This window comes from Podarcis cretensis, assembly GCF_951804945.1.
Source record: "Podarcis cretensis genome assembly, chromosome: 7".
Lineage (NCBI taxonomy): Eukaryota > Metazoa > Chordata > Lepidosauria > Squamata > Lacertidae > Podarcis > Podarcis cretensis.
In genome coordinates, this window is record NC_137176.1 from 5,758,625 (window position 1) to 5,775,084 (window position 16,460).

The 16,460-nt window shown below is 45.6% G+C and overlaps 1 protein-coding gene across 1 annotated transcript in view; it reads right to left on the minus strand.

Annotated features, from left to right (window-relative positions):
* The window catches only part of LOC307220051 (protein diaphanous homolog 1-like), an 82,598-nt gene that overhangs the window by 17,546 nt on the left and 48,592 nt on the right, over positions 1 to 16,460 (minus strand). Inside the window, exons 18-22 of the mRNA XM_079983717.1 lie at positions 5,113 to 5,208; positions 4,888 to 4,982; positions 4,339 to 4,440; positions 2,748 to 2,987; positions 2,460 to 2,589 (exon numbers count right to left, since the gene is read on the minus strand). Coding sequence (XP_079839843.1) covers positions 2,460 to 2,589; positions 2,748 to 2,987; positions 4,339 to 4,440; positions 4,888 to 4,982; positions 5,113 to 5,208 — 663 coding nt within the window. The remainder of the gene's footprint in view (positions 1 to 2,459; positions 2,590 to 2,747; positions 2,988 to 4,338; positions 4,441 to 4,887; positions 4,983 to 5,112; positions 5,209 to 16,460) is intronic.

The following is a 16,460-nucleotide window of genomic DNA, read 5'->3' on the forward strand; positions in this document are numbered from 1 at the left end:
CATCAAGTCAAGCCAGTAGTCCATGCAATTCATTCTCATCACTCCCAACCTGACTGAATTATTCTGCAAGTTTGGTGGTGCCAGCTCTTGATTTCTGTAGATAAGTGACCCCTTTCTCTTCTTCCCACCTCCATGTTTCATTAAGCTTCAGGAAGAAGCACAAAAACAGCACTGGCCTAAGGGAGGAGGAGGTACACCTTAATTCTTACTTCTGCTACAAATCAGTTTCTGCTACCAACTACAACAACAGGGTTCTCCTAGCAGTTGTGTGTGTCCTAAACACAGGGAAGGTGTTTTGGCATAACACTAAATCACACTTTCATTTAACTTCAGTTTCGTGTGTCACCCCAAACCCTAAAAGTTAATCCAGTTAGTTCAAACAAGACAGCTCCATAAACTATGGCTTGGCGTTTCTTCTTTTAACTAAACCCAACTAAGATTAACCACCATTTGTTGAGACTCAGATAACATAGCAAACTGTGATTAATCTAAAATGGAAAAGACAGCTTCCAAATTCCTCCTCATAGCTGCATTGGAAAAAGAGTAGCTGCGCACTAGCCTGAGGCTTGCTGCAGCTCATTCTCATAAAGCTAAATTATGTACATCTGTAAACACCCCTAAGATTAATAAGATTTTATCAGTGACCAGCACTGTTATCTAGTATTTGTACACATGATGTTTTGTAACAGGAGGGCTGATAAGTGTTCAAACCCCCATCACAAATCATTGTCTTGCTGCATTGCTAACGGCCACCTTGCATGATCCTTCATCATTTCCATCATCCCCACACCAGAGGAGGGGCAGGGATGGAGAGAAAAGAGAAAGTGGCTGCCAAAGGTCCCCTAATGGGTTTATCACACAGGCAAGATTTGAACCAGGGACTTCCTGATTTATTTATTTTTACTACTTTGTTGTTTTCTCCTTTGGAAGAGTGAAATAGAAATTTAATACTAATTTTCATGCTCAGCCATTCCGAGACTTAACAGCACAATCCTAACCATGTCCACTCAAAAAAGTAAGTCCGGCTGAATTTAGTGAGGCTTACGCCTAGGTAGGTGGGCTAATGAGGGCAGCCTTATGAGCCTGTTTTATCTGGGCTGAACGTTAGCGCTTCATTTACTAGGGTGCCAAAGGAAAGCGCGGCAGCTGATGGCAGCTAGCTGCAGGATAAATGTGTGTTTATAATAGGGAAATGAGTCCGGAAGGCAGCTGGGAGCTCCTGATCACTGAACAAAATGAACACCCATGGCCAGTGCTCTAATGTTTCCCTCTCCTTCCTTCCGTGTTAGGCACTGACAGCAGCAACCCATACAGCCAAGGCAAGAGAGATGGGAGACAGGACAGATGGACAGCAGAGTGATCGTGACGACAATTCTCCTGCCATCATGCTCAGAATGTCCTTCTTCTCCCCTAACACGTTAACGTCATAACCTGGGTTGCTTGTTTCATACAGACAGTCAAAATGTCTGATATGACCCGGACTGATTTATACAGTAAACACAGTCCTCAGCTGCACTCTGCCAGTGGCTGGATGCTGGGGATGAAGAGAAGAGGGCTGCAGCCTTTATTATGCCTTGTTTTGTGAGCTTCCCAAATTCATCTAGCTCTCCACTGTCAGAACAGGACGTATCTACGGCTTATGTACCACCCACATCTTAAGACCACCTTTTGCCTCCCAAAACGGAATACACCAAGGCTGAGCCAAAACCGACTCCCCAACACACACCCCAAAACCCCAATGCCTTAGCTGTAGGCTATAAGGCTCCTGATGTTTGGTGGTGGAATAAGGCTGAATAAGAGTGAAATGTCTGTTCACCTTACCAGTAGCATGGCACAAGTGGTAGAATTATGGGCAAGGAAACACCTGCACTACCTGGTTGGTAGGCAGCTGCCCACACTCCCCACCTTGCACCACCTTACTGTGGGCAATTTGATACAAGAAGCATCTGCTTCACCCTGAAGTGGTTTCAATTACTTGCAGGAACATTGCCCATTGTGACTGGTTACTGGGCACAGCAATATCATCACGGTCCCTGGGTATGGGCTGAAGGCCCACAAGGCAATCAACTTTGCTGAAGCTAAGCAGGTCTGGGTCTGGTCAGCGCCCTGATGGGTGATTGCCTGGGAACATAGTGTATGTCACCTTTGGGTCCGTGATGGAAGAAACTGGGGCAGAAATGTAAAGAAATAACAAATAAGGTTCACAATGGGATCTCTGGCTGGGGTGCTATTGTGAAGGAGGAGGAGGAGCAGCCCTGGATAATAAAAGAAAAAACTGCAGCCCTGAAACAGTTGTTGAGAGGCAAAGTGAAGCACAAGCAAAGATGTTTGAAAAGGGCAAACCTTTAGGATCCTTTAGCAGAATGCCCTGCCTCCCCGAGTCCCTTTTTCACATTAAAAAGCCTGAGATGGTAAGTTGCAGCCAGAGAACGCATGCACAAACACCGGCCCCAAAATACCTTGACAAGCCTTCTCCACGTGGATGAGTTCATCAGGAAACTTCAGCACTTCAGGATAGCGCACCTCACACGTTTCAGCTAAGAAGTGCAGCAAAGTCATCTTCTGGTCAGCTGACTTTGTGTCTCGGAGCTGAGAGTGGAGAAAGCAGGCTACTGTGAGCTCTGTTAAATATGATGAATGCCATTCATCAGTTGCTTCTCCCCCAGCCCCAAAAGATGTCAGCAGCTTGTAGAGTCAGGATGACCTGAACAGCTCTGTCTGCAGAGGTTCTGCCTGTAGAAGCTCACCTTGCAGAGGAAGCTGATGTTGAAACCAAAGGCATCAGCATTTGAGGAGCCAGAATTCATGAAGTTGCCCACCAGGAGGATGATGGAGAGCAGGTTGGAGAAGCTCTCACTCTTGCGGACCTCTTCACAGGCAGCTGTCACAGAAACTATCTGTGGTTTGATGTTTTCCACCTGCTCATTAAACTGTAGCTTGAAGAGGATGGAATTGAGACGGGGCCTCAGACTGGGAACTGTACTAATCTGGGAAGGAAAGGGCACAGAATAACACTGTCATGCACAGATGGAGGAAAAGGAAGACAAGGATGACAAGGAACCAAGGTGGTCTGTAGAAGAGGGGAAAGAAGAGAAAGGATATTTATCAGCAATTGTGGTTTCTTCAGGATCCATGTTGTGGAATTTGTACGGTGCTGAACACTTTGACACCAGCTTAATATAAAAAAAGCCTATCAATGCAGCACATACACTGTGATTCTAAAAGAATATTAATTGGCTTTAAAGGAGCTTGCAAAACCCATGTGATTAAACATTCTGGTTTTCCCTGCCATTATTACAAACAAAAACAAAAAATAGAGGAAACAGTTAAGGCGTTACTTTGTAGAAAAAGTGCATGCTGAAAGCAGAAAAAGAACCTTTCCCCTTCAGAAGTCTATAATATCCAACTCTGAGGATCCCGTGTAGGATGTATGGCAGCAACTGCTCAATGAGATTGAAATAAATGGAACTACAAGTTTTATTCTGAATACGGGATGAACATTGTGGAAGGATAACTGAGAAACAGTTTGACTTTAGCAAGGGGGTAGGCCTGGTTTTCTCAGAGAAATATCAGCTCTAGCTCTGTTGCTTCTTGTATCTATGACCTTTGCAGTACTCAGTCCTAGAGACTAAAATGTCAAAGTCAGTGTTTCCTCAGAGGAACTTCTTGTACTATCTAAACCTTTCTGGCTTGTCCTTGATTATGTCTTCCTTGGAACACACAGGCTCAGAACAGAAATTGCTCACTTGTTGCTAGGACTCCTGTCCTTGCCCGGGCATCGCACTGATGCATCTAACCTTCAAATTCTCTTTCAAAGCCAAAAGCAACACTACTTGTTTGCTGAGCCAGGTGCTATCTAGTTGTGGCTTTCAGTAGGACACTCCAACAAGGACAAGGAAACGGTGCTTCCTGGCAAATGTGTCTGCCTGACTACTAAATGTTACTTTTCTCCCAGTTTAGGGCATCAGTTGCCTGGAGGGCACAGATAAAAAATAGTAATGACCCCTATGCGGTGGCCACGGTTGGGGTGGGTGGGTGAGTGGGAGCCAATACCAGATACATATCCTCCACTGCTCTGATATATTTTTTTTAATTTCCTAGATGCCCAGATAACAGGGAACACAGAGGACTTTGTAAGTCCTCACATATGACAGTGTACAGCATGGAAGTAACCGAGAAATCTCTGGAGAGTGGATGGGACACATGAAGTTTGAGAAAGAAAATGAAGTAAACCATGTCATGTACACGTTATGCTGAACATGTCATGTTCAGCAGCTTCTTCTCAGAAAAAGATGCTCCCCCTCTTCTCTTTTCTAGAGGCAAAAGCAGCTCACTTACCACAACTGCAAACTGCTCAGGCTCAGCTAGTTCATCATAGTCTTCTTTCATTTCTGCTATCATCTTCAACTTGTCTGGTTCTGGTATAAGCTTAATCAGGTTCTGAGAGAGAAGAGAAGGAAATTGCTCGCACTGGGGCTCCTAGGCAAAACGACCACACTGGACCTAGGAGACAACTGGCACTTCCTGTCACGGCTAAGGAATCATCTTCAAAGGGGCAGAACAGAGTGAGTTATTCCAGGCTGTGGGTACCTCCCCACTCAAGTAAGGAAGAACATTATGGCAAATATTTCTTCAACAGCCTTTTGGACAGAATTTGCACGGCAAGCATTAAAATAGAAAGGGTTCTAATTGCAGCATGGTCTCCATTCTCTATTATACCAGGGCCTGAAACAAATTGTGAGGCACAAACCTGAATGCATATGATGTGGCTATCAACTGCTAGGACTCCAGTTATGGATAGCAAAAGCAGGCTTTAATGACTGACATATGGTGGTCACAAGTTGAAAGGGGGGTGTGTGTGTCTCAAATGCTCCAGTCTTTGCTCACCTGCACCAGGGACTCAGTCAACACAGTTTCATTCACCTCCAGGATGGCATCCTTGATTCCCTCGTAAGGCATGCGGAAGGAGCCCAGAAATATGGCTGCCACAGTCAAAGAGAAGCACAAAACCTCCAGTCAGACTTCCACTGACTAATACACCCTAAGCCTTTCAAGCACACTCTGCAATTTCCCTTAGTACCACAAGCACTTTGGCTAAATCATACCACTCACAAAGATTCTGTGCAATCTTCGGATCCATTACTCTCAGCTCCCTGGTCTTCTTCTTTTGCTGGACTTTCTCCTCTCCCTGCTCCTCCTTCGCTTTTGCTGTGGACCAGAGAGGAATGCAGGGTCTTAGCAATTGAGAAGCCGTCTCACTTTAAGCTGGGGAGCATGCAATTTCTTCACAGCTAAAAAAATAAGCATTTCTCTCCCCCCTCCCCGCCCCGGCCACCCATGAGGCATGGTGAGGCAGTTACCTCAGGTGGCAGACTGGGGGGGGGGAGGGCCTTGGGAGGGCAGATCCAGGTCCCAAGGAGTATCCTGCACTGCTCCTCTCTGGACTCCTCCCCCCCCCCAGCCCCCAGGACAGGAGGTGGGCTTCAGCAGGCAGGCACCATTTTCTGTTTTGCTTCAAGCAGCTGAACGTCTCAGGTCGGCCCTGATTCCCCCACCACAACCTTTCTGCCATTAATTGATTTTGTCAGAAGTAGCTAATAGAAGACACTAGGGAAAGACACTTAATCTTTCTCTGTCTTCTGCCTCGAATGCCACACAACTGGTAGCAACTGTAATGGGAGTGATTGAGCAATAGGAGCTCTTGCAGACCAGCATTTGCTTGCAGGTGTATCTGAAACATGTCACTGGTGTGTCACACAGTGTGTCTAGCAAGTCATTATTCAGCTTCTGAATAAAAGCCTCTTTATCCTTTGACAAACCCTTTGGGACCCACCGCTCCTGTTTTCTTTAACCTAACCTATACTATGCTTCTTTTGTTCAGATTTTTTTGCTAGTTTATATAATTGTATAAACTCTTCTACTTGCTTTTAATTGCATGACTGTAATGTTTTAACTTGCCCTGGGACTATACAGTGAAAGGTCGGTCAATGAAGTATCTTATCATAAATTAAGAAAATAAAATGCAGATTTGCTCTCAAGTATTCCTTCCAGACGGGACGCAGGTGGCGCTGTGGGTTAAAGCCTCAGCGCCTAGGACTTGCGATCGAAAGGTCGGCGGTTCGAATCCCTGCGGCGGGGTGCGCTCCCGCTGCTCGGTCCCAGCGCCTGCCAACCTAGCAGTTCGAAAGCACCTCCGGGTGCAAGTAGATAAATAGGGACCGCTTACCAGTGGGAAGGTAAACGGCGTTTCCGTGTGCGGCTCTGGCTCTGGCTCTGGCTCTGGCCAGAGCAGCGATGTCACGCTGGCCACGTGACCCGGAAGTGTCTCCGGACAGCGCTGGCCCCAGGCCTCTTAAGTGAGATGGGCGCACAACCCCAGAGTCTGTCAAGACTGGCCCGTACGGGCAGGGGTACCTTCACCTTTACCTTTATTCCTTCCAGACACTAGCAATATCTAACACCATGCCAGAATCTCTTTCCTTCTCCCTTCCTACAGACTGAGGGGTGTAGCTAACTTTCCTTCAAAGCATTCATGTTTGTGCTTCTATATAAACAGGGTATCAGAGACACTGTTGCATTGCCACAGAGCTCTCACGTTTATTGTTAAGTCATCAGGGTAGCCCACTAGTGCCCAAATCTGAAGGCAAAAGGAATCTCTGCTTTTTAAGAAGCTTCCCTGCCATACATGTGCAGGAGGGACTCCACTGCCACAGGGCCAACGCCACAGCAAGTAAGTGGCACACTGAATCAAACTCCCTGGCAGGATTCCACGGGGAGACGGGAAGATTTGGGGTGGGTCAGTGGGTGGGTAAGGGAAGAATGGACATCATTCACTTAAAGGCAATGCCTTAATATAGCTTGCTTTAACATTTTATCCTCCCTGTCTGATACATACTCCATCGGTTAGGAGTATTATGGGTAAGGTTTTGGAGTCACTGACCTAGTTTTCTGTGCATCTGCATCAGTGCACAAATTAAATTAAGGGTTCCGAGACAGAAAGAGAGCATGGCTGCCTTTAGCATATCTACGCGTGTTGGGGGGCTCTCCAGATGAGAAAAGGCCTCACATGCAAGTACTGGTGAGAAGTGGGAGATGCCATGAATAGAAAGAGGAATTCTGCTTTTAACTATGATATGGAGATGGCTGGGGAAGAAATTATATGCCTATTTGTGTGGGCTGTTAAAATCAGAAATATAATCAGAAGTACAAGAAGCAACTATTCACTGAGGTGGTAAACCTGTATCTCAGCTGCTTATCTTCTGAATGAGGCAGCGGTTATAGAATATTATATTTATTATTATTATTATTATTAGTAGTAGTAGTAGTAGTAGTAATATGCCATCCATCTGACTGGGTGGCATCAAGGAAATTAAAACATCAAACACAGTAGATACATTGGTCATTAAAAACTTCCTGATCCAGGGCTGCCTTCAGATGTCTTCTAAAAATCAGAAAATTGTATATTCCTTGACATCTGATAGGAGGGTGTTCCACAGGGTGGGCATGACTACTGATAAGGTCCTCTGCCTGGTTCCCTGTAACTTCTCTTCTCACAGGGAGGGAACCACCAGAAGGCCCTCAGAGCTGGACCTCAGTGTCCAAGCTAAATCATGGGGGTGGAGACGCTCCTTCAGGTATACAGAACTGAAGCCATTTAGGGCTTTAAGGGTCGGCACCAACACTCTGAATTGTGCTTGGGAACATACTGGGAGCCAATGTAAATCTTTTAGGACCAGTGTCTCCTAAAGATGGAATGTCTCACCTACAAAAATACTCCTTGCATGCAGAAAACTAGATGCCAGGGAGAAGGCAAAGCTAGGAAGGCTAATTTTCTATGTGAAGGAAATATTTTTCTATGTGAGCCTCTACCTACATTCTGAAGTTGTACCGACCAGCCACAGATTTATCAGCTCAATGAGAAATGAGCAAAGATGACCTCAAATTAGTGAAGGCAAGCAGAATGGGGGGTGGGGGGCAATGGACCCTGTGGAAGCATCTTGGTTCCAGCAGGCATGATCACTGAATATGGAGACAGGCAGAGAAGGGGGTCCTGAGCTACAAAACAAGGAGAAGGAAGAGAAGAAATTTGAAAGAAGCAGATACACTTTGCATCTCAAAATGAATTTAAAATAAAAATAAAAATCCTTGAATAGTGGCAAAGAGAACCCAAATGACCAACTCATTTTTCATAAAGAGAACTATGAGGATTCACATCGTGGTAGTCTCCCCAAGACAAGTTCATTCACAGAGTGTAAGAGTCAAAGCTCTCTAGACCTCTGGCCACTGCAGCTCACAAGCATTCAACCCTTCTGGCTTTCAGGTGCAGCACTGAGAAATAAGACAGGCATACACAGCAGGTAGTATAGCATTTGAGCCTATTTTTTTTTTGGGGGGGGAAATAAGTTTCCCTTTTCAAACCTCTGGACTCAGGAAAATAAAACAGACTAAGATAACAATTATATTTGTCCATGACTTCTGCTTTTTCCTCGGTTGCTGTTTTGGAAAAATTTCTCACTTCAGTTCAGGGCAAAGCATTCCTTTCTGGTTTAACTGAATGATGCTGCAGACTTTGCCAGAAATGTAAGCATATCTTTCCCTGTGGTGTGTTGTGGCATCAAACTGCAGTTAAGTGAGTGAAAAGGAAGGCGAGCAAGCTACCCAGACTGCTAGAACTTAGTACCACAGACAGAAAATGGGTTCAGCGCTCCTATATGCAGAGCTTGGAACTGGTGCTATGCACAGACACAAGGCAAGCTTTCCTGAAGAAGCAGGGGGTGGTGGTGGTGGTTTGCTTGGGGCCTGGCCTGTGTCTGCGCATGCCTGTGAGAGGCAGAGGGGATAGAAAGCAGAGACATCAAAAAGCCGCAGCCTTTGACTCAGCCTGCCTCACCCTCCCTGCAGACTCCTCCCTTCCTGAGTCTTATTTCTCTGCGCCATAAACACAAAATGGAGTCTAGAGGGAAGGCAAACATCCTCTCTAAAATGGCTGAATGCGGCAAAGGAAGACAGGGAATAGTAAAATAGGGCAACAGCACCATCTGGTGCTTGTAGAGTCCAGCACCTGATCCCTGTTAGTAAAGAAGCAGTGAGATTAGACTGCACTTCAAAGGGAGTTTAGGACAGATCTGTTAGAAAACATAAAAAGCTATGGCATAACAAATTATAATACTAAAAAAAAAGTGAAATAATCTCTTCCTTATAAAGAGATTCTAACAGTAATCAGAAATCTCTTTTTGCAATTGCATGTAAACAGGAATTTGACACTTGCATGACAGAAAACTACACACACAGCAACAGACCCACATTCATCTTGTACCTTCTCTCTCTCCTTTAAAATGCTCACAGCCAAACTTTTTTACTTTCTTGCTCACAACAACAAAGAATTGGGAAGGGGGGACGACGTGATTCTACAGCTGCAAAATGGGCTAAGTTAGTAATAGAGCCTTTGCATTCCCTTTCCAGCTTTGAAATCCTTTCTGCACCTGGGACTTCCTGCGTGCAAGGGATGCGCTTCACCCTGGAGCCGCTATGGCACGTCCCAATTACTGACCACAAACGGGAATGGCCACCAAATTTAGAAACCGTACATTCTAATAGAGAGCTTACAAAAATAAATGATGGCGATGAATTTACTCTCAAAAGTGGGCTCCCTGGGTATCCTCATGCTGCACGCCAGTATTTGAAAAATTATGCCAGCGCCCACTTGCTTTTCACAAACACACCCAAACTCTTGAAGAGAACCTCAGTTAAGCAAAGTAGTTTGAAACCACAAAAAAGTAGAAAAGGGGGAGGTGAAGCTTTGTGTGGAAATATTCACTTTCCTCACAATACCATTCATTTGAAAGATTACCTAGCCATCTCTGTTTAAACTGACTAAAAGGCATAGTAACTCAACTTTTGTCCAAATCAGGACACCAGGCTAAGGAGGCTTACATGACCCTTAGCAACTGCTTTCACTCCCTTGAGATGGCTGAAAAGTATGTAGGATGGAAGCAGCCCCTGAGAACCCAAGGTGGCACGCATGTGGTTCTCGGGCAATCATCCTTTCAGGAGATTCAGACATGTGTGTTATGTGGCTTATGAAAAAAACAGGAGTACATAGAAGGTAGACCACAATCCACCAGTGAACCACTGAGCAGTTCTTGGCAGATGGTCTTCTACTGCCTGCTGGGATTTTACCAAAGAAAGTTGAACTAGTGTGCCTCTCCATCTAGCAAGGTATCTGTATATACATAAGCATATATATGCATACATTTAATTGACTCTTCTATGTTAAGAAATATTGAGTATTGTAAGTCAGCTCTTATGAATTTAACACACATGGCAGATTACAAAATGATAAACAATGCCAGTCTCCTCCTGAGCTGCTCAGTAAGGTAAAGGTAAAGGTACCCCTGCCCGTACGGGCCAGTCTTGACAGACTCTGGGGTTGTGCGCCCATCTCACTTAAGAGGCCAGGGGCCAGCGCTGTCCGGAGACACTTCCGGGTCACGTGGCCAGCGTGATATCGCTGCTCTGGCGAGCCAGAGCCGCACACGGAAACGCCGTTTACCTTCCCGCTGGTAAGCGGTCCCTATTTATCTACTTGCACCCGGAGGTGCTTTCGAACTGCTAGGTTGGCAGGCGCTAGGACCAAGCAGTGGGAGCGCACCCTGCCGCAGGGATTCGAACCGCCGACCTTTCGATCGGCAAGTCCTAGGCGCTGAGGCTTTAACCCACAGCGCCACCTGCGTCCCTATACTGAGCTGCTCAGTATAGAACATAAAAGAGCTGGCAATCTGCAAAGTAGGGTGTGTGTGATGACTCAGAGGAAGATCTGGAAAATAGGCCTATACTTTGTCCTGAGGCTAAGAAATCAGAACAATGGTCAGCCTCATAACTTTAGCAATGTAAGATGACTTCAGATGAGTGTGGGTGAATGCCCTGACTTGCAGGAACAGCTTAAGGCAAACTTTTCCCAAGCTCAACCTGGGTGACTCAGCAGAGGAGTGCTGGGAAAGCACATTTTACACATTCGGGTGGGTCCCTAAGCCTAAAGCAGTTGCCAGGGTTGCAGGGCATGGGTGAGGCACAGAGGCGCACCCTTGTGGGGAGTTCAGGGCTAAAATGAAGTCTATGGCAACATCAGGAAGGGCAGCAGAGTGAAGGGAATTGGAGTGACCCAGCAGTGCTGCAAAATAAGGGGCGTTCATTTCACAAAAATGCACAAAGAATTAATTTCAAGGGCAAGTAAGGGCAGTACCCAAAGCAGAATAAGGCAAATAGTCACAGAGGTACTTAAAAAGGGAAACAGCTAAGGCCGAAAAAAGCTTGCAAGAGCCCTACAGTTATTTGCTGCTCCCCCCCCTTCCCAAAGAGAGCTCCAGAATATTCATCTGCAGCATCTCCACAGCATAAAACAAAGGGGCAGGGAAGGGTTGAAGCAGAATGTGATAGTTTACAAGCAGATGGAAGGCTTTCCCCAGATTATAATAATCACCATCTCAGGTTCTCTCTAGCCTCCCGCCCAGAAGGGACTGGCAAATTCCTCTGCCACATTAAAACCAAAACACAAAAGAACCCCTAAAATGTGATCTGAGCTGCTGCTAAAGTTTCCCCACTGGGGAATAGGTGGCATGAAAGGAAAACAGCAGATGGAGGGGGCCATAGGCTCTGGCAGCAAGAGAAAAGCCTTTGTCTGTGGGAAAGAAACACCCAGGCTTTTCCTTCCTTTGTTTCTGAGAAACGAGGCCAGCTGGAGGGGAGGGGGGAGGGACGGGAGGGGAGGGGGAAGAGGGAGGGGGAGGAGGGGAGCCACCGCCCTGGTGACACAATGTCAGCCGACTGCATCCTCCAATCCAATGGCTCTGACATCACTGCCAGGAAACGGAGCCAAAGTGGCTCAACTGCGCACATCTGGCGGATGGAAGAAGCACTGCAAGCAAGCATTCTCCCTTTTTTCCTCCACTAGAAAAAGGAATATAAAGATTCCTCACTTAAGAAATACCCCAACAATATGGTGGGAGCATAAGAAATATGAAGCAAATAAACAACCCACAGCAAGGGTTTGCTATAGTCACCCCAAGGTTTCTTTAAAAATAGAATAGAATACACATACAAACCCGGAGGACAAGCCACTTATCCCAGGCTGATGTCCAGTGCTATTTTTCCAACAAAAAGAGGTGTCAAAACTCTCCATGAACACCTCCCTTGTTCTCTTATACAGTGGTACCTCAGGTTATGAGCTTAATTCGTTCTGGAGGTCTGCTTTTAACCTGAGGTACCACTTTAGTTAATGGGGCCTCCCGCTGCCAGTGCTGCGCAATTTCCGTTCTCATCCTAGGGCAAAGTTCTCAACTCGAGGTACTACTTCTGGGTTAGCGGAGTTTGTAACCCAAAGTGTTTGTAACCCGAGGTACCACTGCAATGGCAATGGCACCCACCTGAGAGGTGCTAGAACTAAGTTCCAGCAACTTCCAGCTGAGAAAAGCCCTGCTAATGACCATTTGTTTCCAGGACAAAGTCGTACATCTGTAGCACTCTCAGATTACTAGTGTAATCAGGGTTTCGAGTTATCTTCAAATATTGCTGCTGGCATGTTTCTGTGCAAGAATGAATGCAGAAAGTCATGGTAGTTGAGCCAGCAGTTTGTACCCCTGTGACTGCACATCTATTCAAGTATATACGTGCCCCTCTGCGGAAATTTCATCTCTCTAAAACTGTATCTTTCATTCTCTTGCGACTAATTCACATTTATTTACAGTGGGACCACTTCCCCTCCCACCCCACTTTTGACAACATGCGTGCAGTTCCCGCATAAATGACTGGAATGGGGCGAAGCCACGGGAAAGCAGCGCTCAAAGCAAGGTGATGCTGCTTCCCTTATGACGTCGCAGGAACAGGCATGCCATCCAGGGGACATAAACCGGGCCTGGAAGAAAACGGACCCTCTCTTCTCTTCTGACACTCCAAGAGGCATCCAGTCTTATAGATACTGGCCTATCCTCACTTGGGAAATGTACCAAATAGAAAAGCTCTGCCCCCCCCCAACCCTGCCCCTGCAACACGCTTAATGGGATAGCCATGCATTTATTGAAGTTTGGAAACACAGCAATGTTCCCTCCGCCATGAAGGAAAGCGTACTTCACCAAAATCTCAACCTGTGGGAATGTTGAAGGGGATATGGCAGACTGAGCAGTCATGTGGCCACTCCCTCTGGTAATTTCACTATTTTAGGGGCCCAAACAGGCTGGTTCCCCTTCTGTTCTGCCATGCTGACACTAGGTCCTTAATACATTTATCACCCCAGTGAAATGTCTGCTGCCAAGGAGTGTGGTGGAGTCTCCTTCTTTGGAGGTCTTTAAGCAGAGGCTTGACAACCATATGTCAGGAGTGCTCTGATGGTGTTTCCTGCTTGGCAGGGGGTTGGACTCGATGGCCCTTGTGGTCTCTTCCAACTCTATGATTCTATGTCACAGCAGAGTCCTACCTATAGCTGCACCTGAGGGATGCTTCACTGCCTATACGCTCAACAGGAAATCACAGCCAATCATGGGGCCAAGTTGGCCCTTTACAATTTTATATGTACATGCCTGCCCCATTCATAGTTGGAATTTTTAGGTGTGCTTGAAAGACCCTAATCTAAAACTAAAGAAGAAAGAAGCAATGTGTGAATGGCTCACATAAAATATTTCTCACTGTGTACCTGTACCTGTCACATGTTTTATTGCAAAAGCTCCCAACACTATGCAGATACTGCGAAGTATCTGGCCTGGAGCATTACAATTCCAGACGTTCCCCGCTAATGGAGTGTGTACGATCTTGCTACTTAAAAATGTAGACAATGAAACTTTGGATTAGCTAAAGGCCTGCTAAGCTGTTTAGCTATGAGAAACAACTTGACCTGCTACACTAGCAGAGATGTGAAGGACGTTACACCATTATTGCCTATCCTCTGTACAATGCACAAAAAACAAGGCGTGCACGCGCAAGCTAAAGCAGAAGAAAGGCAAAACATGCACGAAAAGGCTGATCATACAAGCCTCACTGAAAGAATTCTATCCTGGTGATCATAAGATTGCAATATGCATAGACACCAATAAAGAATGTATTTGGAAACAGGTTCTTTATGCTGAATACACGTAATGTAAAATGAATTTTCAAATCAGTCTTTTCTTTTGCTTTATGTATGAAACACAGGTATTCCAAAGTTTTGAGCTCTTTCGTGTCCTTCTCCCTACTTCCACTAGGTGGCATTCAAAGCACACAGTTGAGAGATTCTTACTCATCATAGAAATGAATGAGGGGGCTCTATTTAGTTAGTAAGTTTTTAGTAAGTGTGCAATTTTGAGCAAATCCTTCTAATGCTAGCACTTGGGTGAACACTGTACTCTACAGATCCTCCTGTGCTGCAGCAGGCTCCACTAACAGTTATCAGCATGCTCACCTACAGGAAAGATGGTTGGTGAACATAAAAGGGGCAAGACTTAAAAGTTCAAAACTGTTGAGAACAATGAGCTAGTGTGTCCTGCTCTGTGTAATTATATCCTCCCCTGGAACGAAGTCTTCAGGAAGCTCTAGCACCACAGAGAGATCCTTCCTGAAGCAAGAGACACCTGCCGGAGCCTTAAGCCCCCTGCCAAACCTAGAATGGGAGCTAATGCAAGGCTTAGGGCAACAGTGAACCTGGCTGAGTTCTAAGTAAAGCATGAACTCCAGGATCAGCCACCAAGAGGACAGACTCTTGAGGGCTATGTAAGAATGGGAAGATCTGGGCCTTTGGGGCATGACTCCCTTGAGCAGGGAGCTTGCAATATAGATCTAAGAAACTATTTCAGCCAATTCCGAACGCAGGTGACCTTTGAGGTCCCTCCCAACTGTTTAATTATAATGTGACCCGGAATGAACATTTTACTCTATTCGTTCTGTTCAAGTCGGATCATGATCCCTTCAACCCTGCCCCAGCTTTCCTCTCCTACTGTGTTATGATCTAACACATCATTAACTATCTTTAGGAAAATTAGGACATTTGCAGTTCAGTGAAGCTTTGATTTGTTCGAGTAAGAGTTTAACTGTGGGGAGAGGAATGGGGAAGTGAGAAAAGAGAGGAACGCATGCCTTTTGAAGCTTCAGCTCATGTTAAAGTGGTCCACCATGAATTGTAAAACTAAGCATGGGATAGGGGGGAAAGTCAGACTAGAAATGAGGGGCAAAGAGAGGGAAGACAACCAGTCTGCTTCAGATGATGAAGAAGCTTTGAAAGAGCAAGGAATGGAGCTTCGGGTGTAGCACCATGCAAGACAGGAGAGATCCAGAAAAACAGGTAGAACAGGGAGAAGCAGATTTGCGCCTGCAACATCTGAATTCAGGTTCTGCCTTGGGCTAATTACTGAATCACAGGTGCTCTTTGTAAAATGAGACATGGTGAAGAATCATAACAAACTTTGCAGATTATATTAAGGATCCAAAAACCAGATTCCTGGCTTCTATAGTTTAGTCTCACATTACTTCCAGTGTAATGTTTCATCTTGTCCACTAGAGGGCACATGTACTCTTCTGTTATAATAATTCTTCCCAGATAAACTATCACTTTTGGGAAAGTGGTACACCTGGTGACAACCTCCTGCCTCAAGAACCTGCCTCTGGTGTCAGTTTTACATCAAGGTGTGAAAGGGACGGTCAATATGTCTGTACACCCCTTGGAGACAAAATACAATTGAAAAAACTCCACAATGAGACTGTTAAAGAACCACAAGTGAAACCCTTCTGATCAATTCATTGCCTCTATAACAGAGCAATGCTAACAGAGCTGCACTAGCATTCACAAATATTTTCTATCCAGAAAGGATTTCATTTCCTGAACATGGGGGATATTCACTGAAGACCCTGAGGGCTGGAACACAGAGCAAGAGTTCTCTCAGAGCTTGAAGGAATGGACCTTACCGGGCAGGCAATACTTCAGTGAGACTCTTTCAGAGATAAACAGTGAAACACACAATCTTTAGAAGGACAGTGAAAATCTGGCAAGCTAAGCTGAACAGGTGTAGCTTCATATGTTGTACCTCATGTTTTTGTGCTTCTTTATAAACCAAGAAACATGCTTGGAACTTTGGTTGGGCAGAAGTCACACTTATCTCCTCTGGAGAAAATGTTTCTTGGTTCCTATGACTATTCCGTACCTAGGCACACAGGAAGAGATTGAGGCGATCGTTCTTAGAGGACTACTCACATGTGTGTCAGGTGGTTGCATGAATCTTCTATACCGAAGAATTACACCTTGAACCAAAATGTTTGCTCAACATGCTTTTCCGGCTTCCAGCATGACTAGCTGACCTATAGAAGGTAATGCCATCATGGGAAACGGAGCCAAACATGAATCCTAATAGGAGTGGCTAGGATTTTCTACCAAAGAAACCAGGAAGAAACCAGTAGGAGTGCACCTGTTTGCTTTTTCCTCCTCAAACACCGGAGCAATCATCCCA